This window comes from Echiichthys vipera (genome assembly GCF_963691815.1).
Source record: "Echiichthys vipera genome assembly, chromosome: 21".
In the NCBI taxonomy this organism is placed as follows: domain Eukaryota; kingdom Metazoa; phylum Chordata; class Actinopteri; order Perciformes; family Trachinidae; genus Echiichthys; species Echiichthys vipera.
In genome coordinates this window covers 10,325,029-10,351,963 of record NC_139846.1, presented here as the reverse complement: position 1 = coordinate 10,351,963, position 26,935 = coordinate 10,325,029, and the positions used below count along the sequence as shown (strand labels likewise).

The 26,935-nt window shown below is 39.5% G+C and overlaps 2 protein-coding genes across 2 annotated transcripts in view; one reads left to right on the top strand and one right to left on the bottom strand.

Annotated features, from left to right (window-relative positions):
• Positions 1–10,581: 10,581 nt before the first annotated feature.
• On the bottom strand, positions 10,582–22,139 carry mettl4 (methyltransferase 4, N6-adenosine). The gene is made up of 8 exons (XM_083935885.1): positions 21,790–22,139; positions 18,452–18,517; positions 17,523–17,889; positions 17,197–17,266; positions 16,356–16,530; positions 16,152–16,258; positions 15,978–16,069; positions 10,582–11,100 (listed from the first exon to the last, which is right to left on the bottom strand). Exons 1-8 carry the CDS (start codon positions 22,015–22,017, stop codon positions 10,844–10,846), a joined length of 1,362 nt encoding a protein of 453 aa, XP_083792011.1. The 5' UTR covers positions 22,018–22,139; the 3' UTR covers positions 10,582–10,843.
• Positions 22,140–24,422: 2,283 nt separating this feature from the next.
• The window catches only part of smchd1 (structural maintenance of chromosomes flexible hinge domain containing 1), a 29,143-nt gene continuing 26,630 nt past the window's right edge, over positions 24,423–26,935 (top strand). Inside the window, exons 1-2 of the mRNA XM_083935730.1 lie at positions 24,423–24,694; positions 26,618–26,693. Coding sequence (XP_083791856.1) covers positions 24,569–24,694; positions 26,618–26,693 — 202 coding nt within the window. The 5' untranslated portion in view covers positions 24,423–24,568. The remainder of the gene's footprint in view (positions 24,695–26,617; positions 26,694–26,935) is intronic.

Here is a 26,935-nt window from a genome sequence, read left to right as displayed (position 1 = left end):
TGAGAGCTGACTGTCAGGTACAGTTCCTGCACACGCCACAGATCCCCCTTGGCGCACGCTACAGTATCAATATCACGATCGCTAGAACCTAGCTGATATTAATCTATACTTTTAATCACATCATAAGTTTCACAACTCTAATATCAGCACAGAAACAGTGACGTGTATTGTCATCTAAAAAGTAAGCGCTAAATGATATTAGCAATTGCTTTCTAACCTTAGCCAGCCTACCACCATGTAGCATGTACCCCATCCGGCGGAGAAGGGTGTGTTAACAGGAATCTGGTGCACACGCACTGAGAGAGGGAGCTTAGTGGTAGTGAGGGAGGGGCATGAAACATTTGAAATCTGGTCCCCTCGATCCGCCGGACTTGCCAAGTGGGAAAACAATTTATTTTTGGACCTGGCTTTGGCTCATTGAAACACAAAGGAGCCTGTTGGTATGTTACAATATTAAGAGGCCTCCTCCAAAGTGAACAGGGACATACTGATGTATGCCTCCTGTCAATGAGTGGAGTAAACCACATCAGTCTAAAAATCAACCCACATCCTATCCAAAGTATTCACCCACCTGTTAAAGTACCTTTTCACAGTTTGACAGCATCATTATATTAGTGCTGACGGACTCTGTGGAACAATTTAGGCATGGCGATCACACATTAATACAATTTTATCATGTAGTTTTAATCGCTCAAATGTCATTTCACAAAGGGATTCTTGGCTGCGGTCTGTATCTAACAGCAGCCTTTGGCATTTTATTCATGAGAATAAATTCCTTTCCAAAGTCAAGAACTTCCACGTTTTATACTTCTCTTTCTCACCCTGCAACAATGCATATACTGTGATGCAACACGACCCATCGCTAACAGAAAAAAATATTTGACAAAAGCTTCATGAGCAAAAATAATGAGGTGTCTTCTATGCAAAGTGAGCAAAAAGAGGTATTCACTGGGCAATAGCAGGTTGTTGTTTTTTGGTGTCCATTCACAAATGTACCTTTCTACTACTCTACTACTACTTGCTAATCTACAACTGTACTGTGTTGTAAATTTATAAATGCATAAAACATGAAAAAAAAGATGAGGTGGACAGACAGGAAAACAGAGCTGCCATGAATCTTTCTGTTTAACAAAGATTTGTGAAGCTGGTGCAGAGTGATTCCCTGCCTGCTGACAGCCACCTGTCAGCCATTTTGACACCTAAACTACTAACATCACTCAATTTATCTCTTTCGGTGACTATTTTGGACTGGCTGCTCATGTTTGGATGCTCAAACAGTCCTTTTTCTTTCTCTTTGACACCTTTTCATTGACTCACTGACACATGCTGCTTGCTAACAGACAGATCTTTACATGAGAGACGCGAGGTATCCTGTGAATGAATATGGATGGAGCCGTCCATCTGTCCATCTGCCATTCGGCCTCGCTGACACTGAATGCTGACAGGATGAAGTGAGAGGCTGAAAAGAATCTGAAAATGAGCTTGCTATGAATGAGGCTCAAATACTTTCCAGTAAGCCCAGGGGAAAAGCAGTCATGGAGTAGTTTCAGTCGCATTTATGCTCCTCATAAAGCCGAACAGAGGGGTGCGACATTTGAAATATTAGCTTTGAGCTTTCTGTCAATATGCAGACAGCGACTGTCAAAATCAACAGCTGAAGAGAAAGGGGTGTGGTAAAGATTTGAAAGAAGACAGGCTCAACGCAGAGGCAATAAGCATATATTTACGTTGAGCTGGAGCCTATCCCAGCTTGCACTGGGCAGAGGGCAAGTCACTTAGAAGACAAAATGTACTAACGCTCACATTGAAGTGAGCAATAAGGACTCTTCATATCACCTGTCATGCATGTCTTTGGATGTGTGGCGGGAGTAGAGCAGCATGAAGCCAAACTCTCACAGTGACAGGGAGGACTAATTAATATAAATCAAATTAAAACTGTAGACATAAGGTGTAAATAAATCATTGCAATATCCAGTGGAATAAAATGACTAACTACTTAGCAAGACGTGCGTGTCTTTATGGCTCTATCTGACACAGTGTTTTTGTGTTTCACAGCTCAGCAGTTTGCTGATTTATTAGCTTGTTAGCTTTTGGCTGTCTGTGGCTTGCACCAGGACTTCCTACTTGTCATTAGCACCAATGCTCTAGCCCTTTGTGGTTGCCTTCAGTCAATTATTAGAACTTTCTTTTCATCGTGTGAAAATCTTGTGCATGACCGAATGCAGGTACAGTAGCTGCCACCTTAAAGAAGTAATAATAGTTGTTTTGTTTTCTTTTTTCACCACTCTGGGAGAGTCCTACAACTTTAAAACAATCTACATATTATCCCTATAATGTGAACTTGTTAGTGAATAGTTAGCTTCAAGTGGTGGTCGAGTCAGCTAGAGAGTGAATGAAGAGAGGGAGCAATGCTAGCAAAGCAGTGAATTAGAGGAATAATTGTTTGCAGTTATGTTCACAACTGTAGGAGAAGAAGCGAGAACTACATGTATTATAATAAATAAATGAATCACCTTATTAAGTAATAATTAGGCTACTTAATTATTCCTCGTTAAAAAGGGGCACCACCACCGTATAAACAGGTAATGTGGACTAAGCTCAATGGAAACCTAGTCACCTGCAAGAATTAAAAGAATACTTTACTTTCAGTTTCTCTTACCAATGAACTGTATTAATCAATCTCAATCTGACAACATTTGTTCTCTTAAAAAAAAAACAGTGATCTCAAGACTTTGCAAAACAGAATGAAAGCTCACAGACAACAGCTGGGGTTTGGGGGGATTAACTGCAAAAATTTGAAGGGATTTATAAAAATGCAATTTTTAATCACATGTAAAGTGTAATGTAAAGTTCATATCAAATGGCCAGTGGTCACCAGATCTGCTCATTAAAGAACCAACAACGTCATCTCACCAAAAAAAAGTTTAAAAGAGAAACTTCACACTGTTGACTAAAGCTTAGTTTCTCTGGCCGGAATAAAAACTTGTTCTCAAACTTAAAACGACGTTTGACTGATTTATAAAATGTTATTAATCAAATAAAAAACTGAACTTCGTTGAAACAAAGTCAGACAGAAAGTTACTTTTAAAAATAAACTAGATATATGTTACAAAATAAAAGACTGTACAATAGACAAGACTAAGACAAAAAGTAAGACAAGACGGAGACTAAAGACTGAGGAGAAGGAGGAACAGAAGTCACAAAAAGTCTGAGGAGACAGCTTGGATCTGCTGTATTTAAGTCCAGTTGTCAAGAGCTGGTTCTGTCAGTACCCTCCTCTCTTCCTTTTTGTGTGAGTTTGTCTCCCTCTGTCTGTGTTCGCCTGCATGTGTTCTTTCCCTTGTCTTTGTCTTGGTCCGGTAGGCGTTCCCCCCAAGCTGCAGCCTGTTACGCTGATCACCTGTGCCACCATATATACCTTGATCTGACAGGCATGCAGCGCCGGAACGTTGTAGACCCTTTACTGGTAAAACTATTCCCCCCGGATTGGCATCCCCTTTCTCGTTGTTTCGTAGTTTCCCGTGTTCCCTTTTCCCGTCCGTCTCCTTGATCTTCCGTCATCTCCTCGTTCCTGTTGTTTCCGTGATCGTCTTGTTAGTTATAGTATCTGTTTTCTCTGTAGTGTTTTGCGTTTGTTTGTTTATATTATTAAACGTTTTGTTTGTACTTTTACTCTGTGTCCATGTCTGCATTGGGTCCACCATTTTTGTGTTATCCCTGAACTGTTCATGACACCAGCTCTAAGGTCTGAAGTCTGGATAATTAGATGCATTCATTTTCCCGCTTAAACTGGAAGAAACTCCCTCTTTCTTTGTTCCAAAAGAAGAGCTCAGTTTTCATAGGCATAAGGCAAATCAGACCAAATGTATGAATTCAACACAGTATCAGATAATGTTTGATTTCTCTAAGTTGTAAGTTGTCAGTAAAACAATAACATCAATAATAACATATTATGCTAAAATAATCATTCTGTGATTGTAGTGATTGTGATATATTTTGATAATGTGTTAATGATAATAATAAAACCCTCAGTGATAATATATGGTATGACTGAATGATACATGCATACAGACTGGGACAAACTTAAAATATAATCCTTAGTTTATTTCTACAGGATCATGTTTAATATCACCACATTTCTGTACCTTTGGCAATCTTGATCACAGAGTTCAGAGTTCCAGAGAACACACATTTCTTTATGGATGAATAAAAAACACATAATAACAGTTTATACTTCCTATAATGGTTTTCTTTAAGAAAATAGCAAAAATGTCCTCCTCTCCTTAACTGATCAGATAAGGATTAATGTGTGTGTTTGTGTGTGTGTGTGTGTGTGTGGGGGGGGGGGGGGGTGAAGTGTCTGTTGGTCTAACATAAATTAGTCTTACATGGTTCTTCATTGAATGACCTTGACGTCATTTTGTTCACTCTTCAATGAGTTTGAGTTCCTACAAAGGGTCAAAGGATCAAGGGAGTAGAGCAGGGCGGGGGCCAGTTCACAGCTGGGCCAAGGAGCAGAGAGGGAGAGAGAGAGATGTCCAGGTCTGATAAGGCATCAGGGATTTCTGATCAGTCTGGCATCTAGGGGCATCGTCACAAATTGTGTCCCCTTTATTTTGATGACGACATATAGTGCAATGTTTCCTACACAACCCTGCGAGAAGTTGCCACATTGTCGGCTTATGAGTGAATGCAGAGCTTCATCCTGTGTGTCTCTGTGTGTGTGTGTGTGTCTGTGTGGTCCTGCACACAGCAAAATAATCAGCGGGCTGGGCATCATCTCTTCAGAAACAGACATGAATGATGATGAAGAGGATTACGTTTTTTAGGTAATGCTGCATAATATACCATTAACTCTCATATCGAGGTTCAGTTATTGCGTTTGGTTTTGGTGTGCCACCCCATGATTTTTAGTGGATCTGAGTATCTGAACAAACAGATTCAATGAGCACATACGGAAATAGATACGTTCATTTCGAATTATGTTAAGCAATACATCAACTAAAGGACAGCTGAGGGTAGACTAATTCTGACAATAACTAACATGATGATGGTGGAAGAGGCTGTAATAATAACTTTTACAAAAGAGGCGGAGACACTGTTATAGACAGCAATGGTCTATAAGGCCAATAAATGCATCATAGATGTAAAAAATGTTTCTATATACATTTAAATGTGCTTACCCACTTGAATTTGAGGATATAACACTATAAAGTTGCTTAATATAATAAGAATTTGAGCCACGTGTTATTCTATTACCTTCCTATCTCTTAATTTCACTAGAATCACTGGTGATATTCCCATTGTGATGCACATAGTGTGGCTTTTCAGCACTGATTCCAGGATAAAAGTGTGAGATCTGTGAGTGTGTTCTTGTAAAATGATGAGCTCAACAGAGTGTCTCGATTTAGCTCTGAAGCATGCTCATCCCTCTCTCTCTCTCCTCTCTTCATATGTATATTTAATGACAGCTAGATATATCCTGTCCCTTGGGTAACTCTGAAACATTTCATAAAGTACATGGCACTGCGTTAAATCAGATTATGTTACCAGAGTCTCCATCCTCATGAATATATTGAAGATATTCTGCAAAGCATTTGCTTTCATTCCTCTCATCTCTAATTTGGAGGTAAATGAATCATTGGAGGAGGTGAAATTATCATCTGAATGTGTATCAGAAAGTTACTGTGTGTATAAAAACCAGCAATATTAGATAATATTAGGGTTTCTGCCGATGAATAATGAAGTGTGAGTCAGAGAAGTGCCTGTGAAATCCGCGTAACAATAAGAAAGTGTGAAGAAATCAGAACTCTAATTTATTTTAATTGCTGCTGTCCTCACGTAGAAGAGAAACATAAGAGGCCCCACTGTTAGAAATATCCACTGGTGATGTTTCTCTTTTACCACAAAGCTCTTCATCAGAAGTGTAAGAACATACCGTGGAGCTGCTGCCGTAAACATCACAGTTGGTGGTAATAGATGTACACTGTGGGAATCATTTCTACGTCTGCACATTCGACTTCAGATTTCACATTCTCTCTGATGGTGCTGACTGACGAAACTACTAAGCGTTGGCTCATTGTAGTTGTTGCAGGGCTGCTTGTGTGTCTAGCAAAGGCTGCGCAGAGGACAGGGACGAGGGATTGAGACAGACGATGAGAGAAGCAGCACCTCTCAGGAAATAATTATCTCTCATACACCCGCAGTCTCCTGTGGGAGATCTGGTCGTGATGGCTGCCAGTTTGCTGCACGGCTGTCTCCACACCAAAGCCTTTGTTTTTCCCTCCGTGAGTGAGAGTTGTTGACAAAGCCCCTGACTATTTACAGCAACATTTTCTCTCTCATTCCCAGGATAACATGGGAAATATGTCTGGCAGTTTACCATTGGCAATATGGCATAGTCTCTTGAGATGGCTAACACTCTCTTAAGTACAACAAGCAAAGTTTTTGATCTGATCAAAGCCATAAGATATGATACAGTCTTTCTCACGTCTTTGAACATTTACATCTAATACTTACTATGCAACAGTAAAATGAGAGCTACTCATTGAATTTAAAGGAATACTCCACCAATTTAACACATCCATTTACTAGTCTACTACTCAGCCTGTGATGGGAAGCATAGATTTCTCAGGAGGCAGTGTTGTATGAGGTAGTCAGAGTATTATCGACAGTAGATGCCGCTTGGTGCGCCCCCAGTTTGGAGACGCTGGCAGGCACGGATATAAGACAATAGGCCCCTGAGAAACATAAGAGGTCACCCACCCTGAACTAGACATCCAAGCTCAAAGTCTACTTTTAACATTTTGCACCTCGTGTTTATTTTGTGGTCATTTTGTGTTGTTTTGCATCTGTTTTTAGTTGTTTTGTCACCTGTTGCGGTGTTTTTCATCTGTTTAGTCCCTTCGCACATCACTATGGTCATTTTGTGGTCGTTTTTATAGTTGTTGTGCATCTCTGTGATTTAAAAAAAAAATCTATTTTGGTGGTTTCCCCTGCTTCTGGTTATTTGTAGTCATTATGTGTATGTTTTTGATGGATTCGTGTCAATCATTTAGCATCTCTTCCTGCTCATTTTGCACCTCTGTAGTCATTTTGGGTCGTTTGTAGTTGTTCTTTATATGTTCGTGGTCATTTAGCATCTAGTTGTTTCTTTCACCAACAGTTCAGTAATTCATCCATGACGGGGGCAACAAAGAATTTGTACAAAACCTTTAAGATACTTGTTGACATTGAATTTAACTCTATTTATCATGTTTGCTAAAACCAAGGAGGATCAGAAACAAAATTTCCCTTCATCCTTTATGGCATGGATGTGAAGAACAAAGAAAGATATTTGCGACACACTAGCAGGAATGATCTAAGCACCAGAGTTGCAAACATATGCACAAGCCCATACGCTGGCCGCAAAAATACCATATGTGCACAGATTATGTCAAAACAGCCCTTTTAGAGGCTACTGTACTTCACTCTGCACAGCCCACTGTCATGCTGCGTTGAGGAATTGTATGCACAAATGTATGTGTCAATTAATTGAATCAGAATGTAATCATAATGGCTTTCACTGTAAGGTGTTCCTCGTTTTTGGAAACTGGGGGCTTATATTTATGCTTCGTTGCATTTCAAAGGGAAATATTGCACTTGTAACACCCATTTACACCACAACATTAACTTAATTCTCAGATCAAAATTCTACAGAAAAAAACATGATGTTTATTGAAATCAGTGTATTAAAGATCATACCAGTTTTCCCCAACTTCGTGGCTTATGTCCTCTTGTTAAAAAAAACGTGTTCCCTTAATGTCACATGACATTTGTCTTTAAGTTTCATCAAATCGCTGCTGGTCAAAGAGGTCACATTATCCAATAATTTACTAAAAAAACAAAACAAAGATTATAGTCCAAAACTGTACGTAAATTTGCAACATTTGTTTCTTTTTCTTTCCTATGCCATTATTCAGCTTACAACCCCTCAGATTGAGGAACTATTTACACTAATTGATTTTATTGGTTGTGTCAGTTACAGTTCATTGGCCTTCAAGAGGGATGAGGTGTGGGCTGACCTGCTGATGGAAATTTAGATCTATGAATGCTCTTAGTCCTCCATCTCCTTCCCACAAACCCAACAGCAATCAGCTGATTGGCAATTTGAGGTGGCGCTTCTGCTCCTGGCGTACAACCACATTTAGCAGATTAGGAGGGGGGAGCTGGAGGAAGAAGAGATGACCACCTTCACTGTGGTGCTTCATCTGAGTTTGACAGGAAGCTCTCCATCCGCTGGCGCCTGGAAGAGAGATGATGCCAACAGTGACATCACTTTGCAGTGCGTTGTAGGCTTTTAGGGAGTGATCGCATAGCCGGAGATGATGACTGTCACATATTTGGGACAGTGACAGATGTGGTAGAGCTCACGTAGGCTCTGTTGTGATTTATATACATATTTACATATTTTTGTACTTTATCTTAATGAATGTTTCAGAAATACACAAGCAAGAGGAAAGCAGAATTCCTCACGAGACAGGACGGGACAATAATCATTTTTTTTTATCACAGATCACGGTAAAAAAGAATCACAATACCATCACTGTGCATGTGTAAATCAACCACAACAACCACTATAAGTTTAATCATTAAATACATTGAAATCCATAACTGCTGCAAGTCCAGTCCACTGTCTGTTTTCATCATTCACCTATATTGAAGTTTCTCAATATAAAATATGTTGGTCCAATATGTGATGCAATAAAAATAGTTTCTTAATGAAATGGAAGGAAAAGTGATTCCAGTGTGTTTTAGTGCCATATTAAGATCAATAAAGTCATGAATAGCAATTATTTTTGCCAGGATAATCCTGACATGTCATTTTCATATTGTCTCATGGTAACTGTTAACCTGACTCTCACCAGATGAATTTTGTTCCGCCTTGCATCCACCTTGACTCCGCCTAGCTCCACTCAACCATCTAGGATCGCTCCATAAGAAAGTGATTTCAGGCGGTCGAGCCAATCAGGGCCGCCGTAGATGTGACGTAGCGGAGAAGCGACTGTTGTGATTCAGACAACAATGGCGGCTCGCAACATCGAAGCTGCTATTTCCCTGCGTCACTCTCATCAGCATCACGGGTTGGTTTTGATGTGAGTGGTTGAAGTAGCACGTCAATAAAGACCACGGACAAGTGGTTCATCCAATCATATGCAAGGATTTTTGATAAGGCCCAGCCTCCTGAAATCACTTTCCTATGGAGAGATCCCAGATGGATGAATGAAGCAAGGCAGAACCAAATTCATCTGGAGAGAGTTATGTTACATAACTGTCAGAAACAAGTCTCTTTCTAAGCAGATGAAGTGCTGCGGAAGCCTTCACCAATGAGTCTGATGGATGATAAATGAGGTTTGAAAGAGCAGAAGGCCGTGAAAAACAAAATGCATCATGCATTGCAACTCTGTATGCATCAAACTCCCGAGTCAATTAATACATGCCGTGTTTTATAAAAGGGACGGCTTCTGAGAAATTTTCAAGGATAAGAAGTGAGAGTTTATTCCGTTTCCGTGGGAACGCAGACAACAAGAAATCCTTGGCGACCTGCCTGGATCTTCAGTACCTCTACGCCTTTATCTCGCAAAACACACATTTCATCACGATATTTGACTCGAAAAGTTGTTGCTCAATTGTTAGCAGTAACTCTTTAACCATACATATATAAGTATATGATGTTCCTCCTCCTGCTGGAACCTTGAAAGGCTGAAAGAGGGATGTGTCCTTCAATGCATTATATGACAGCAGAGCAACTGCATGGAGCGATGAACTGCGTCGATAATAATGCAAACTCACGTCATCGATTTTTTTTGACGCATTTGGAAAGACCTTGAGGTTTAGGTGAGATTTCAGATCTTGTAAGAAGCATTCTAGGGGGACTTTGCCGCTTTATCTTATTCTATATGTAGCCAGAGCATACTCAAGAGCTGGAGGCCAACATTTTTCCTTATCTGAAATAAGGAGAAGTATGCCTTTAGACTTGTGTGTTTGGTGTGTGTGTGTAACAGAGAGTATGACAGGCTAATGTGTAAATGATCCTGCTGGAGTCACTCCGGCTCATTAGCTGGCTGTGTACTGTGCTGCAGTGACCGTAACTCATTCTCATCTGCTTTAAAGACAGCCCTGCTCGTTCCCACAACACCACACCACCTCTCCTCTCTCTGGAGACCACAGACTCATTAGAGAAGCCCAACCCGATAGGAAAAGGTAGGTTAATGGCTATGCTGGCGGTTATTAGTGTGACACAGGGAGAGTACGTCTTTCAGTGGATACGAAGGGAAAATTCATAGATATTCACATATTATGTAAGCATAGAGCTGTGCGTCCTTGTCAGGATACAGCACTGTGTGTTTCAAGTGAAAACTTTAAACAAAAGTTCTATTAAAAGGTCAGTTATATACCAAATGCATTCAATAAGATTTTTTTATTTCAAAAGGAGTGGTATACACTTCAAAATTCAGCTCAAAACAGCATAAAATGAGTAAAAATAGAAATACTTTGATCATCCTTAACACACATTGTGTCAAAGATTAATTAAAAGGTGAAGAAAATGAATCCTTGAGTGTTGTTTATCTGAATGCAGTGTGGGAAGTCAAAAACATAACTGCACAGAAATGCACTTTCATCTCTCCAAATGCCTCATCAGCCCGGATTCACTACGTTAAAAATGCACCAAGACCCCCCCCAAAAAGAAATCAAAGGTCCCACAAGAACACATCAAAAGCAACTGGTATAGACATATTCTTCAGTTGAATCTTTATTAAAAAAGGACAGAAATACTGATGTGGCCTTTGCTGAAGGTCGGCTGTTAGTCCACAGTGGTTGGACAGTGACGGGGAGGAGAGGATTCTCCAGGTGAGCTTAACACCGGTGTGACTGTGGCTTTGTAAGAGCACTCATCGTCTCTAGGCACATCTGCTCCATCATCTGGAGGCGTTAGAGAGAAATAGCTTGTATGCTGAAATTTGAGCACTTCGTTGCCCCAGCTGGTCCATCCAGGCTGAAGACTTCGGGCAAACAGCTCCAAGCACTTTGCCTCAGCTCCTATGTAGGGCTTCAGCACCTCTACAGAAAGACATAAATGAGGAAGAGGAATAATCATAGGTGCTTAAACCCACCCTGGGACACAAATAAGACCCTTATTGTGTGTGTCACTGTCACCCTAAAACCTAAATTAAGTGCAAAGTGCAGACTGCACATGGCAAAAGACCTTTACCAGTTCTGCCTGACTAAGGTTTGCTGTTTTAAAGTTATAATCCATAAGAACTGAGATACGTTTTTTCTAGCGGCCACTTTGGCCGTAAGATGTAACTGCAGGCGAGAACAGCGTCAAGTGTATGACGTCAGTAGATCGGCAGCTCTCACCTGCGTGATGCGGCGTGATGCCTTCACATGCTCCACACTGATAGGAGGTCCACAGAGAGAAAGGGAACGTCACTAACTTTGCGGTGCATTTGATTTTAGCACGAGAAAGTCTCCACAGACACTTCAAATAGTATTTCTCAGCAAAGCAGCAAATTCAAGTGCTTTCATTAGTGGGTCAGAGTATCAATCACCATTGTTTTAACTCACTCTTTGATGGACAGTTACTAAACAGACAATTAACGAGATGAAAATCTTACAGAATACACCTTTAAGGCTGAAAAGCAGTGTCTCTGGTTAAAGACTTCAAGCCTATTGCACCTGTAACCACACCTGAAACAGTGATGCCACTGTGCTGATGTCACACCCTGGAGTTCACTTCCACATCACAGTGGCATGGTGATAAAATGGCAGGGTGATAAAAAGTGGATAAGGGCTGATTAATGTCAGGCCTGAAAACACATTAGCAATTTATTTATTTACTCCCAAATTAATGGACAAAAGCCTTGTGGATGTCTAGGGCGATGGTCCCTGGAGCAGTTGCCCTGAGATGAGAAATTCAGCTTGTAAGATCACTGTACTGCATTCATTTCTTATGGGGGAACTTTCCTTGTTACTCTGTAATAGGCAGAGGACAGCATTGGCAACTACCCAGCTCCTTCACACCACAGCACACACATTTTTCTATGTGGAGACTGGCAGTGACCTTGAGTCTATAAAGAGATGATATCCCAGGAGCAGCACACCTGACAGATACGTTTCACTTCCTCTGCCCCGGTGCTACTCTGTCTGCTCAAACCAGCCAACACTCAGGGAGTTAATGAGCTCAAAAGCCTGATCCCCAAACCAATCCAACCTGCCCAATGTGGTGTCCTGACTCCCCTTTTTCTCTTCTTCCTTTGCACGTCAGAGAGACAGAGTCACCGAGAGGAAAGGCCAAACATGCAGCTCTCCGACTAATTCAACCTCAACCGGTGACTCAGCTCTCAAAGTTGAACAAAGGATAAAATGTCTAATTATCATCTTCAGTCTGAAATGGGACAAAGTATGAAACTTCTGCCGAGAGAGGCCCGAGGCAGAGGACAGTGTTTCTTAATACTGTCTGGACAAGTGACATGTTCATACTTATATATATGTTCTGCCTCTTCATATTCTCTCTAAGGCTGATTCAGGTTTAACAAGGTGACGGAAAACTAATTATGTTGCACGCAACTCAATTTCAATGTCACTTATTTAAGTTTTTGTTACATTTTCCTTGATATACTGCTCAACTTATTTGTGAACCCCTATATAAATATTAAATCAATACATTACAAAGGATTAATGTAGTAAAATATGCTATAGTTTAAATTTAAGTTCTTTTCCCCCTTTGCAAGAGTTTTCAATTAATATAATCAATGACATTGATTTTGTCTTTGGGAGTCCCACAGGGTCTTGTGTTTGGCCGCATCTGTGCCATAAGGATTTTCTATAGTTGAGTCTTTAAAGCTGCTCTAAGTAATACTTTTATATAATCAAATGAGGAAATTTTTGTGTACAGTGTCAAAGGAGTCACTATTGTAGAAGATGATCACCAGCTCTCATCAGTGCTGTGTCCAGATGCAACTGCTGTGATTGAAAAGTCTCTAAAAGGCTACTTTACTGTGTGATATAAGGTGATAACTATGTCAATGTTCACAGCTTGTTGAGCTGCCTGTAAACAAAGCTGCATAGAGTAAAATTAGTGTTTTTTTGCCAAAATCCATATTAAAACTATTTTTTAGAAGTTTCCCAGAACAAATTTGCTTCCATTGTATTAAATGCATCGATCCACACAGATCCCATTTCTGAATGCTTTAAGGCTAAGTTTGTTGCATTTAATAAAGCGTAATCTGCACGACAGCTCTCTAAATCATATAGATATCCCACTGTATGTGTTTTGAACTTATGAGCTGTATCTACATTGATTGAGCAGGTCACAGACTGATTCAGTGTACTTTCTACAGGTGGGAATAAAATCAGTGTATCAAATCATAAACTCTGTTGATTTCTTATGGAGCTAACCTGAAAACTATTTTGAAAAAAGATGGAAGACGGTCAGTTATGATAAAAATGAATACTATATTTATTATATTCCATATCACACACCATATGCACTCCTGTAACTTTTTACCAGCAAAAAAACAAAAAAAGCGGTGATGACCTCATCACCAAGGTAGCGTGACGGTTATTTTCGCAACCCTAATTCAAATAAATACAAGCATCCCCTAAAATCGATGCTGCTCCAAAGGGATTTTAACAACAACAACAAATAAAGACTGTCAGCATCAGGGTTTCAAGACTTTGAAACAATAGTTATGAATGAACAGCTCGAAATAAATCTGAAATATTAACTCAATCATAAACATCTGTTCTTTGCACATTTTTACGGTACTCTGCACATTATTACAGTACTTTTGATCTGTACACATTACTACTGTAAATGTGATACTATTATATATATATATATATATATATATATATATATATATAATGTTATGTATGTTTTATATTTCTGTTTTTACAAATATATGTTATCTGTATAATAGTGTTGTATAGCTGGAGTTTGAGTTGTATAGCTGGGATTATTAAAGTATTTCTGACTATGATTCTGAAAAATGACTTTATTACTTTTAAATAGACTGTTTTTAAAAGTGGTATTGTTGACAGGTAATGCTAATTATTGTAGCTGCCAATAAAACATATCAGTGCATAGATCGCTGTCACAGATCCATTACCTAATCAACAGTAATGCAGCCCACACAGTTGGCAGCGTGCCTCTTCCTGACACGAATATTAGGAACAGCCATTTAACCACTAATATAATACAGAGTTGAGAAGGGACTTCATTTTTCACAATTTCTTTAGTTGTAGGGGGCCCTTGTTGTTCAGAAAATTGCAAAAAAAAAAATTTTCCTGCAGCTTGACCATCTGACAAGAATGTGTCATATCCATAATGGTGTCATTTAGCTTTCCATAGCAACCAAAAATGTCAGTGATAGGAGCCCCATGTGAGAGGGGAGGAGAAGTGGGTCAGGGTTTCTCAACAGTGCAGACTTGAGAGTTGCGCCCACTGGCTCGAGCAGACCCGACACGCTCGACAAAGTGCGGCAGAATTACAGGGACGACAGCTCAGACTTGAAAATAAGAACGCTCGCGCTGATTAATGCCAAAGGTCTTAAGGACATATTTGAAATGTCTAGCAATTGCATGATCTATTGTGAACAATCTTTGAAGCCCTGAGCTGTTAAATTATCTTGTCAGATAGATAAATAAATAAAGGGATCTGCTTTAATTGGCAGCTCAACAGTTGGGTCAAGCCCCTCTAATATTTCATGACATACAGCAATTTGCAGTTATTACACTCACAGATCTGAGCCACACCCGCAAACCAACGGAGCTTTCTCACCTCTTGCACAACAACAAAATGGGGCATAGTAACCGGAGTTAGAAGAGATGCAACTGAGATACACCACAGTTACAGATGCTGCTCATTCGGGCCATTTAGTAGTACGTAAGTATGCATGAATCGAGAGTATTGTCTTTAATTATCAGTGTAATTTAGTCTCTCCCTTGTGCATCCCTGCGCATCTCAATAAATATGTTGTTTGCATTACGAGCTGTGAAAGAACTCCACAAATATAGCAACTGGAATAAACAAACCCTGTTGTTATGAAGCCTGCTGAGAGGCTTGACCATGAGCAAAGAATCACACAAGGAGACTGAACAAATAACTGTGTCCTAATCTACTTCATCTCTATGGTATCACAGCTCCGCAACGGCATCATTATGATTCAAACGAGTGTGTTTTAACAATATCCAGCCGCTTCCATGAGGTGGAGGCTTTTCTGTGCTTCTGAAAGGGCGCAGGCAAACACTGGCCGTGTTTCGCTCTCCATACTGCACAATAAATCCCGTTCCCTTGAGACGGAGGGACGTGACGTCAAGCCTCTCTTATTCATAGACCCTGCATATTAGTTGTCAAGGTTTTACATTGATTCTAAGTAGCAGGGTCCGTGTCGGAGTCAAGTCTTGCAACACAACAGTGAGCGCAGATAGGACACGTTTAGGTTCACTGTGAGCAGCAGAAGTCCTTCACTCTTACAAATCAAACCTGTCGCGGGTTGAGGTCAAGTCCTCCGGTTATTATGAAAACAAGTCAGACACTGCATGTTGTGTTTGAGACATTTTCTCTCTCCCCTAACATGGTTCTCTAGAGGAAAAAGTCGACTTTTTGTGGTGGAAAAGCATGTTATTCAGCAAAAATGTGCGATATTACGACTTATATAATGAAATAATTACTTGAGGCAATTTCACAGTATCTGTTGTCGTCCTTTAATACAATGAAAATCGTGCATTTGAAGTTTCAGCCATTCAAACCTAAATAACTGACTCAGACTTAGTGCCTGTATTACATTAAGGGCTTATCATTGAAGCTGAATGGCAAGATAACAATCTCTGATGTTGCAGCATTGCCCTCTGGTGGCACAGTAGAACATAACAATACTGTACTTCTTTCATATACCAAGAAGTTTGGCTTTCAGAAAAATGAAAATATTTACCTGAGAGTGAGGGTTTCTGGGAGTGGAGAGCTGATGGGACGCTGACAATCAGACGCTGATCCTCCACAGGAACCTCTGACGTCTCGGAAGAGCTGAAAATGGTTCAACAAATATTCTCATTTAACTCATACAACATTAAAAAATGACCCACTGGGAAGTCGAAACATTTCACACCTCGTGGCGTTTTCTGCAGATGAACGATAACGGCCCAGCACCAGCACCTCGTACGGCTTCTTATGATGTGAATCCAGTGGAAACACAAACTGTCCAGACGTAGTCACCTGAGGGGAAAAAAGAGAGGGCTCTTGAAACATCTGGAATAATCAAATCGATAGGTCAGATGTTCATAATAGCTGTATCTATTTAAAGTTCCTGTACCTTGACCCAGAACCATTCGGCCACAACTTCCACTCCCCAGTGTGGATACAGCTCGTTGCGGACAAATCGCAGGTGGCTCGGCCGGTTTGTGACCCAGGTGACCACTAAACAGTTTGGGGAGGCCAGTAGGGGGATGGGGAGCCGTTTCAGCTGGGAGGCGGGCAGAGAACTGTACCTTCATTGAGAAAATGCATATAAAACATGTGTAAATGCAACCTCCATACCCTTTTCTAGTCCAGTTTTTAAAAGTGTCTCTATATTTAAGTACTAATAAATGCCTTACTTAACGCCAAGATTAATTATTTTTGCACACATTTACGGTCTAATTTGCTACCTGAGATCATTCTAAGCGGTCATAAGATGATTGAAATATAAGAAATAAAAGTAAATCTCTTGGTGGAAAAGTAAATCTGTCAGTGTGGAGCATGTGAAGGCATCACACCGCATCACGCAGATGAGAGCTGCCCAACTACTGACGTCGCCGGTTTCCAAAGGAACTCTGGGAGATGAGGTCCCAGAGGCTCGCCTGCAGTTACATCTTACCGCCAAAGCAGCCGCAATTCTTAGGGATTACAACTTTAAAATAAAGCCTTCTAAAAGGATGGATTGAGATTTGGCCATTGGTTTCAAGTAGACATTGTTTCATTTTAACAGATAATGAGCCAAAAAGGAGGCTCCTGGTTAAGGGCTGTGTACTTTATGCTGCAGCTGTTGAGTTCAATATCTAACCTCATGTTATTTCTGTTCAGCCTTTTTTTTGTTCCTGTTGCAACATATCCATTTCATCCCTGGTGATAAATAATAATGCGTTATCATATCTTCCTTTGAATACCCAAATTACCTGCGACTCCTTTTCACAGACTTGTTTTCCCACGGTGGATCCATCACTATTAAGTCAAACCTCTTTCCATCTGTGTGAGAAACAGGCATCTTTAGTAAACAACTACAACGACTGAGCTCTTACTTTGGAAACACACTGACTCACGCTAGAATTATTTACGATACATTCATTTATGCCACACTATTTCTTCCCCCATGATTTTACAGCTTTTTAAAGTTCAAAATAAGTCACCGCAATTGTGCGGTGACGACATTTTTAAGAGATTTTGTTAAATCAGTTCCAGACGGCCTGGCAAACATTTTTTAAGTTCCCAAGATCATACTCACAGTGGACTAGGGGTTGTATTCTTGTGAAATCAGAAAGCAGGAAGGCTGTGTGTGGTGGTATTACATATTCCCCTCCCATCAGTGTGACCGCTGCAGCCCAGTCCGCCGCGTTCTCTGTTACCCGAGAGAACAGGTCGACGTGGGACGTGCTGCCATCTTCAGCGACGAGGAGCTGAACGCGCTCCTCCTCCTGCTGCTCCTCATCGTCCACCAGAGGAAGCTCTTTAGCCATCTCACAGAGAGCGGCGAGGCTGCACTCCTGAGAGGGAAGAGGCTCCTTCACTGTGTCTGTTTCACCGTTTAGATATCCCAGGGATCGGGCCGAATCCACCAAGGACTTGGTTCCCTGGAGGACAACAGACCTGATCTACAGAAGCACATGTTCTATGATTATATTTGATTATTTAGGAGGATCTGAGAGTCTTGCTGCCAAAGACTGTATCTACAAAAGTAACAACAATAGAACATTTTATTCCAGTTTTGTTAATTTTGATGCTACTTCATGCGTCTACTACACATTTCAGAGGAAAATATCGTCCTTGTTACTCCACATTATTTATTTTAAAGCTGTAGTTATTTGGCAGATTCAGATTATTAAAACAAAATATAACCAACAATTGATGATGTATTATTATAGATTAAGCTACATAACGGTGAAGTTACCCCCACCTTTAACATCTGCAACAATAAAGTTACCCCTAAACACTGTGGCATAAAGAGTTACAATCAAATATAAATGAATCAGGTATTAGAGTTTATTTTGTGTTTATTCTGGAAATAGCCAAGACATTTAAGTGGAACTTTGATTTTCCCAAATCAAGTTTTTTTCATTTTGTTCGTTGTTTAATTCAATCCCCACCGGCAAAAAAAAGGACTTTTCAAAGACGCTGCGTGCGGCGAAGACTTAAGGAGACTGAGATTCGACCTACCTTCTCATGAAAGGCCTGTGAGTCAACCTCCCCCTGGTTGAGTTCACTGTGCTTTCGTTTCCTTTTCTGAAAGTCAAATGAAGAGTTAGTTATTGCGGCACCTGGCACAGATTTGTTTCCGGAGGACTACAATTTGATCACACTAATGCATCTCCTCATTTTCATAAGCTCAAAGGTCATACCCCCGGGTCATAGGCTTTTCCCCTCTCTCTGCAAATTGCTGACAACTTGTTTTGTCTTCCTCTAACTAGGGACAGAGCTTCTTAACACACCTTTGGTAACACCAGCTTGCAAATAACTGCTTCTGCAATTTACCAGCTTGGGATCAATAAAGTATTTCTATTCTATTCTATTCTATTCTTTCTGTTGATTACACAGAATTCAATTCATAAGCTCCAAGCAGACACTTATATGTTTTCAGCCATCTGACTGCAGTTTCCTGCTCTGTATGAATCTGGTTCTGTTTGTTGCATCTTTATCATTTCCTGCCGTACACACACTCTGTTCTCCCATTTAGGGTCTAAACTTTTTACGTCTCACTCTGTGACAGTCACTCATACGCCTTCACTCATGCCCATGCAATGGTTTACCACAAGGACCACACGCCTGAGAGTAGTGTGTGAGTGTATGTTGGCTCGTGTACAGGTGAGGTATGTGTCTGCTTAGAGGCATGACTGAAGATAACAAACATGATGTTGATTATGATAAACCACTGATTAAATATGTCAGAATATTACTGCGGTTGTTGTTGTCATTTAATTTTGACAACAACACACATGAAATGACTACTGCAAAGCATATTATTGTCTCACAGATAATAGATGTGCATTCATGTATTTCCTTTTATGTTTTGTCAGTTACAAATAAACTATTAGTACAAAATCGTTTCACTGATTTCTTTCATTTCTTTTTTTTCACAGCGTTGAAGCAATCATGTAGTCCTCATCTAGAAACGCCTATTATGAACTCTAAACCCTTTTAATCTATACACTGCAGGAGTTGTCCTTGTTTATTCTGGTCAGTGTTTACATTCAGCATGTCAAGAAAAAACAGACTCCCAGACTCCCCACTCATCACTCTTGGGGACTTTAACAGAGCACACCTCAGCAACGACTTCCAAAACAGACAGCATTAAGTATTAAGTGCCCCACCAGGGACCATAACTCACTCCATAACTGGATCATTGCTACACAACATCTGCTCACCGCCACAAACTAAAATCTGCTTAGCCTGCAGGCAGGACTGTGAGGGGATGGACCAACGAGACAAAGCTGGAGTAACAGAACTGCTTTGATGCATGGAGGGTTTTTGCTGAATCTGCTACTTGAACTTTGTGAGGACAATAATAAATCGTGGTTCACTGCAAAACTCAGGAAGCTCCAGGAATGCGAGCAGACAACCAGCCCAGAAACACAGACAATAAACAAAGAGCTTATCTCATGAGAGAGACCTGCAGGGCATCGCCAGCTAATGACCTCTCAATGACCTGGATGGGTTGTATTCTTTATAGAGGCTTAACACCCCCTCTCTGCACTCAACTCAGCGGTTGACTCCCCAACTTCACACAGATGTGATGTGGTACACATGCCAGGCCTGTAAGTGGTGCGCTGTAACTCTGCCACAGAAATACACCAACAACTGAGAAGAGATGGAGCATGTGCATAAAGAAGAAGAAGAAAATTATCAAAAAGAAGAACGAAAATTGAACTGTTTGTGTGTTCTGAGATATATCCACTCTACTCATACTTTTGCAGTTACCGCAAAACACGTCTGGGTGTGGATGGCACCTTAAACCCTGGGGACAGATCTGGTCGTGCAACATATTAGGCGTGTTTCCATTAGCCCTGTAGAGTGGCCCCCCGGAAAGTTTCAGGGCCCGCCCTCTCAAATGGCCGTTCACTCGCCCTGTTTCCATTACCAAAAAAAAGGCCCAGAGGCATTTACGAGATTCAGGATGTGACGTTTCCATCGCTGGAGATCAGCTGATCAGGGATACAGCGGTGTAGCACTCTTTCTCATAGTAAGAAATACAGAATAGTTGTAGTTTGATTTAAGGTTGCCCGTATGATCCCCGTCAACTTATATACAAGTAACATGGAAGAAAACACTCCTCTTTAAAGATTTGAGGAGCAGTGAAAGTTTTTGTTGACAGACAGGCCGTCAGCCCACTGCAGTATGGTGTGTGTGTATGTGTGTGTGTGTGTGTGTGTGTGTGTGTGTGTGCGGGAATTTGTGTGTAAATGGGAGAGAGAGAGAGAGGTATGGAGCATGCAGCAACCACAGGTCGGAAATTCAATCCAGATCCATGCACGCATCATTTTCTGCGCTGCGCTCTCCACCACTGGATAAAAGTGTCTACTCTACTTCGGCGTGTTGTTCCATCCAATCAGCAATCTGTATATCTCAGGGGACAAACGAGGCCCTGCTCTCCAACAGGGTCAAACGGCCTCCTGAGCGACTCACATGCAAATTAGGGGCGTTTTTGGTGAGATGGACCCGCCTCATTCAAGGTAATCAACCACAGTGGGAGCGCACCTATTGGGGCATCAAATATCTGGACGGAAGTTTGCACAACTTGCAACTGCTAGACAACATCCTGGCGGGGTCACAAAGACCTGGGTGCCATTAAATCTAAAATCTGTGAAAAAGACAGTCACTATATCGTGACAGCACGATGAGACAGAAGACCTGTGGAAAACGTCATGCATCTCTGCCTCCACCTCCTGCTCCCAGTCAACCACTGCTCCCATCAAACTCTGAAACTAGACACAACTGATCAAATGTGAATCAAGATTCTCTTACTGTTTTGCATATTTCTCACATTAGATGTTTTCAGAAACATGTTGAAATGTACTGTTTAGCTTTAAAGTGACCAACACACACACACACACACACACACACACACACACACACACACACACACACACACACACACACACACACACACACACACACACACACACACACACACACACACACACACACACACACACACACACACACACACAAATTCTACCCTTATGAAGTGTATAATGTTCACGTTCTGATCTGTTTGCTAAAGATGGTGAGTGTACTCTTTGGTGGTGCTGTGTGTTATGCTGAGAGGTGTTTCCAAGTTAAAAAATGGGCCAGACATTGAGATCTTTAGGATTCAATGCGGTGCAGTTACACTGGACTGCATTAATGTTACCCGGAAGTCGTTTTACTTCAATCAAAGATGTTTCTTTAATATGTGTACTTCACGTGTCATTACAGACAGCAGTGATTCTGGATGGATGCATACAACACTGGGACCAGCAGTTTTTCTTCTTCTCTTTTTTTTTGTGCCTCTGATTTACCTTTGGTAGCTTGTCTGTTTTCTGCAACATATCCGCGCCTCCTCCACCCACTGCGGCGCTGGCACTGCCATGGCTTTTAAAGATCTGGAAACACTGCCTTTTGAAGCGACACTTCACATGGGACTTCTCATGATTAGCTCTCAGTCGGATGCAACGCGAGTACCCACGATCGATGAGTGAGCATGCATGCACAACCCAGCCCTGCGTGTTCAGAGCCACCACGGACATAGTGAATGAACCTGTTTTGTCACAAGCTAGCTGGTATCAAAGGCAAAGCGATTCAATGTTTAAGAGGTTAGCTGTTAGTAGGTGCGGCAGCCGCGCAACGCCCCATGGCAACAATGTGTCCAACTAATGCATTTCCATGAAAACGATACTGAAAGTACAGCGCGTTTTAACTCTCAGCGGCGGTGTGTTGCTGCTTCCAAGGCCTATGGTAAGAGGTTGGGACACAAAAAAAATATGTCATCGCTTCGGTGTATGACGCATGCGCAGTGAAATCTGGTCTGGCGCACTAATCACAGAATTAGAATAAGTTTTTTCTTCTTTTTTTTTATGTTTTAGTCTTTGTACATTTTAATGTATGTTATTATGATTCCTACATTCAGGCACTTTCAGCATTGTGCAGAACTCTGGAACATGTAAAAAAAAAAAGGAATGTATATGTTGAATATTTTAGAATAGAATAGAAATACTTTGTTGATCCCAAGCTGGGAAATTGGAGTTTTTTTGTTTCTTTTTTGAATAGAATTTTCAATAAAATTTGAGAGAAAAACAAACTATCATAAAAACTTGGTGAAATTGATTCATTTCACTGAGGCGTTCTCAGTATAAGTTTAAATATATCACCACCTATCTGAAAGATCTGAGTGAAACCAAACAGCACCTGAGCAGAAAGCAGCAGAAAGCTGTTCTGCCACCATCTGCTGCAATATACGGAGGACTAAACATGACTTTAATAAATACATGTATAAACAAATACATGCGCAAATAAATGCATACACAAATACATAAATAAATGAATTAATGCATGGATAAATGGGACCTCCTACCTCCTATACTTTTTATTTATTTTTAAATTAATTTAGTCAATGTACTAAATCTACTTTTTATTTTAAATTAATTTAGTCAATGTACTAAATCGGCTTTTTATTTTAAATTAATTTAGTGAATGTACTAAACTGCTTTTTATTTATTTTTAAATTAACTTAGTCAATGTACTAAATCTACTTTTTATTTTAAATTAATGTAGTCAATGTACTGAATCTGCTTTTTATTTATTTTTAAATGATTTTAGTCAATGTACTAAATCTACTTTTTATTTTAAATTAATTTAGTCAATGTACTAAATCTGCTTTTTATTTTAAATTAATTTAGTGAATGTACTAAATCTACTTTTTATTTATTTTTAAATTAATTTAGTCAATGTACTTAATCTACTTTTTATTTATTTTTAAATTAATTTAGTGAATGTACTAAATCTGCTTTTTATTTTAAATTCATTTAGTGAATGTACTAAATCTGCTTTTTATTTATTTTTAAATTAATTTAGTCAATGTACTAAATCTGCTTTTTATTTTAAATTAATTTAGTCAATGTACTAAATCTGCTTTTTATTTTAAATTAATTTAGTCAATGTACTAAATCTGCTTTTTATTTTAAATTCATTTAGTGAATGTACTAAACTGCTTTTTATTTATTTATTTTTTGATTAATTTAGTGAATGTACTAAATCTGCTTTTTATTTTTGAATTAATTTAGTCAATGTACTAAATCTGCTTTTTATTTTAAATTCATTTAGTGAATGTACTAAATCTGCTTTTTATTTATTTTTAAATTAATTTAGTCAATGTACTAAATCTGCTTTTTATTTTAAATTAATTTAGTCAATGTACTAAATCTGCTTTTTATTTTAAATTCATTTAGTGAATGTACTAAACTGCTTTTTATTTATTTATTTTTTGATTAATTTAGTGAATGTACTAAATCTGCTTTTTATTTTTGAATTAATTTAGTCAATGTACTGAATCTGCTTTTTATTTATTTTTAAATTAATTTAGTCAATGTATTAAATCTACTTTTTATTTTAAATTAATTTAGTCAATGTACTAAATCTGCTTTTTATTTTAAATTCATTTAGTGAATGTACTTAACTGCTTTTTATTTATTTTTAAATTAACTTAGTCAATGTACTAAATCTACTTTTTATTTTAAATTAATTTAGTCAATGTACTGAATCTGCTTTTTATTTATTTTTAAATTCATTTAGTGAATGTACTAAATCTACTTTTTATTTATTTTTAAATTAATTTAGTCAATGTACTATACCTAGTCTGTAAAGTGTCCTGAGATAAATTTTGTTATGATTTGGCACTATTAATAAAATTGAATTGAAATTGAATTGAATTGAAGTCATGTTTAGTCTTGTGAACCTCCAACAGCGCAGCTCCGGTTCTGTTTTTGTGTCCCAGCCTCCTTCTTTTGGCCTTGGCTGTGTTCATTTCGCGGAAGTGGATGATGTGTGTGTGTCCCGTGCATGGTGTGTCCGTCTCTGGTGTGTCCTCATTGAGTTTCCATAGGGAGAAAGGCGTATGTCATGAACTCCGTGCAGAAACTGCCCTGAGGCTCATTATTCAAATCCCTGTTGGATTTAAAGGACACGAAGCCGACGGCACTATTTCATTACCGTGGGGATATGTGAAACGTTACACGCGGACGAAGACCACCGCAAACTTTATTGTAGCGTAAGTTGAGGAGAAGTTTAGCTCTTGGCAGCTCCATGGAGGGAGGACGCGCCCGCAGGAGGCTCCGTGTGTTCGACCGCCGCACAGAAAACGGGAAGGAGGCTGAGTTTATTGTACCGGGCGGTCTGGACCTCAATGCCTTTCTGCAACGTCTGCACCAGGTAATGTGAACGGACTTCTGCAAGTCAAAGTCTTAATGCCACACTGTCGAGATACTGTGTTACAAGGGAAAGTCCCGCATTCAAGGTGTTACTTTAGTTTCTTTAATTATGTATTATCATCATTGATAGATTCATTTAAATATCACTTTAATGTTGCATCATTAACGTGTGGGGCTCATTTTATTGACTTTAAACAATGCTGTGTAGCATGATGTCTTGGTAATATTCTCAGTGTTTCCCCTGCCTTTATATTAGTAGGTATTTCAATTGTATTTTCTGAATAGCGTCAGATCCCAACAGGAGTCATTTAAGGGTCCCTTTCCTATAGAACAGCCTTATGTTATTGATCTTATTTACACGACAGCATGTAAGTTCTGTCTCTACATGGTTGCCTGTTTATAATTCTCAGTCAGTGTTGGAGATTCACTTGTTAAAACATCGTTTGTTAAATTGTTTGAGAAGAAGCTCCACTCCTAAAGGAGAAACGAAACTGAAACTTATATCAGAGATCCTTTGTTATTTAGTGTGAGGAGATGATTCACTCCTACAAAAAACAACGGAAACAGCATTAAACAAACTGAAATTCTTTCTTTAGTTTGTTGATTTTTGTTTTAAATTTGTTCTGTTTATGTTGGGGAACATTATTTGGACCTTTTGGACATTCACTATTTCAAAGACATTTTCTGATGCTGAGTGTAGCTCATTGTGCAACACACTGATTTAAAATGAGTTTGCGTTGTGTCTCTGATTATTGTTGTATTGTTGTGATTCTTCTGTCTGGTGATTTTTAACACCCTTTAACACTGATTCATGTATCCATGTGGGGATTGGCCTTTAATACGAACCCATCCATTAAAGTGTCTGATTGAACACCGACCGGCACGCTAACAAAAGAACATGCAGGCACTCTGCTACAATGGAAACACATGAAAACCATGATTCTTTTAATTTCTTTGTCATTGTGCATTGTCGCCCCCCTGTTCACATATTTAGCTTTTTTTCAAAGCACTAGATAAGTGTTAATCTTTAGTCCTTTGGTGTGACAGTCCTGAATTATTCATTCATTCATTCATCTTCAACCGCTTGTCCCTGTCGGGGTGGCGGGGTGTAATTTTTAAATTGAAAAACTGTATGTAAAAGTATATAATTATGGAAAATGTAGCAAATGTTTCCTGCTAACTGCTAATAGCAGGTTAGCTATGTATAGCAAGGTCATTAAGTGACACAAAAGGCTGAAACCTCCTTTGCTGTGACACACATTTCCACCAGTGTGACAGTTACAGGTGTCATTAAACATGATTTTTTAACTCCTTTTTTTTCTTTTGTGACCACTTTAAGTGTTTTTAAATACAACTATTACGTTATTTCAAATATTGTCAGCTATTTTTGTAGAAATTTGTTCTATTATACACTACCGTGCAAAGGTTTTAGGCAGGTGTGGAAACATCCTGTAAACTAAGAGTGCTAAGTGTTAATAGTTTATTTTTATCAAGTATCAACATGCAGAGACTGAACAGAAGAGAAATCTAAATCAGATCAATATTTGGTGTGAGCACCCTTTGCCTTCAGTCTGCTTTGAAAACTGCGTTTGGAGAGACTTTGCTGATGCAGTATAACGACCTTGTGTCTTGTTGCTGTGCTCAGGCTTGCCACGGTGTATGACCTGTGACATGAAACTGTCTTCTACAACCTCACCTCAGTAGCCTAAAACTTCTGCACAGTAGTGAAAATAAGTATAAAATGTGGCACTTCAGTCATTTTTTAGACAGAAAGAACCGTCCAAACTCCAAGCTGAGACAATGACTTAATAACCAAAATGGTTGTCAGCTAGTTCATTTTCTGTTGATCGACTAATCCAGGATTGTTCCACCTCATATATAAAACTGAAAAAAAGTAACACTCTCCTTTGACACTGTTTTACAGACATTTGCCATCAGGTCACATGAATCATTTGTGTTGGCCACGACAGACAGAACACCCTTGGACTTTGACAAATTCAGTGAGTAAATCGCTCCTTTTATAGGTGCTAAAGGAACAAGTTCTACATGATGAAATGAAACCGATTCATTTGTACTATAAACGTCATTATGTTTACGTTTTTCTGCGTTTGCTGTGATCTTGTCTGTTTGTAAATGTTAATATTTGACTGTCGTGTGTTTAAGTCGGTACTTGAGTACTGCCCATACTTAAATTTACATAAGACTGTTTGCAAACCCTATTTTCTCTTCTCCTGGTCTCGTG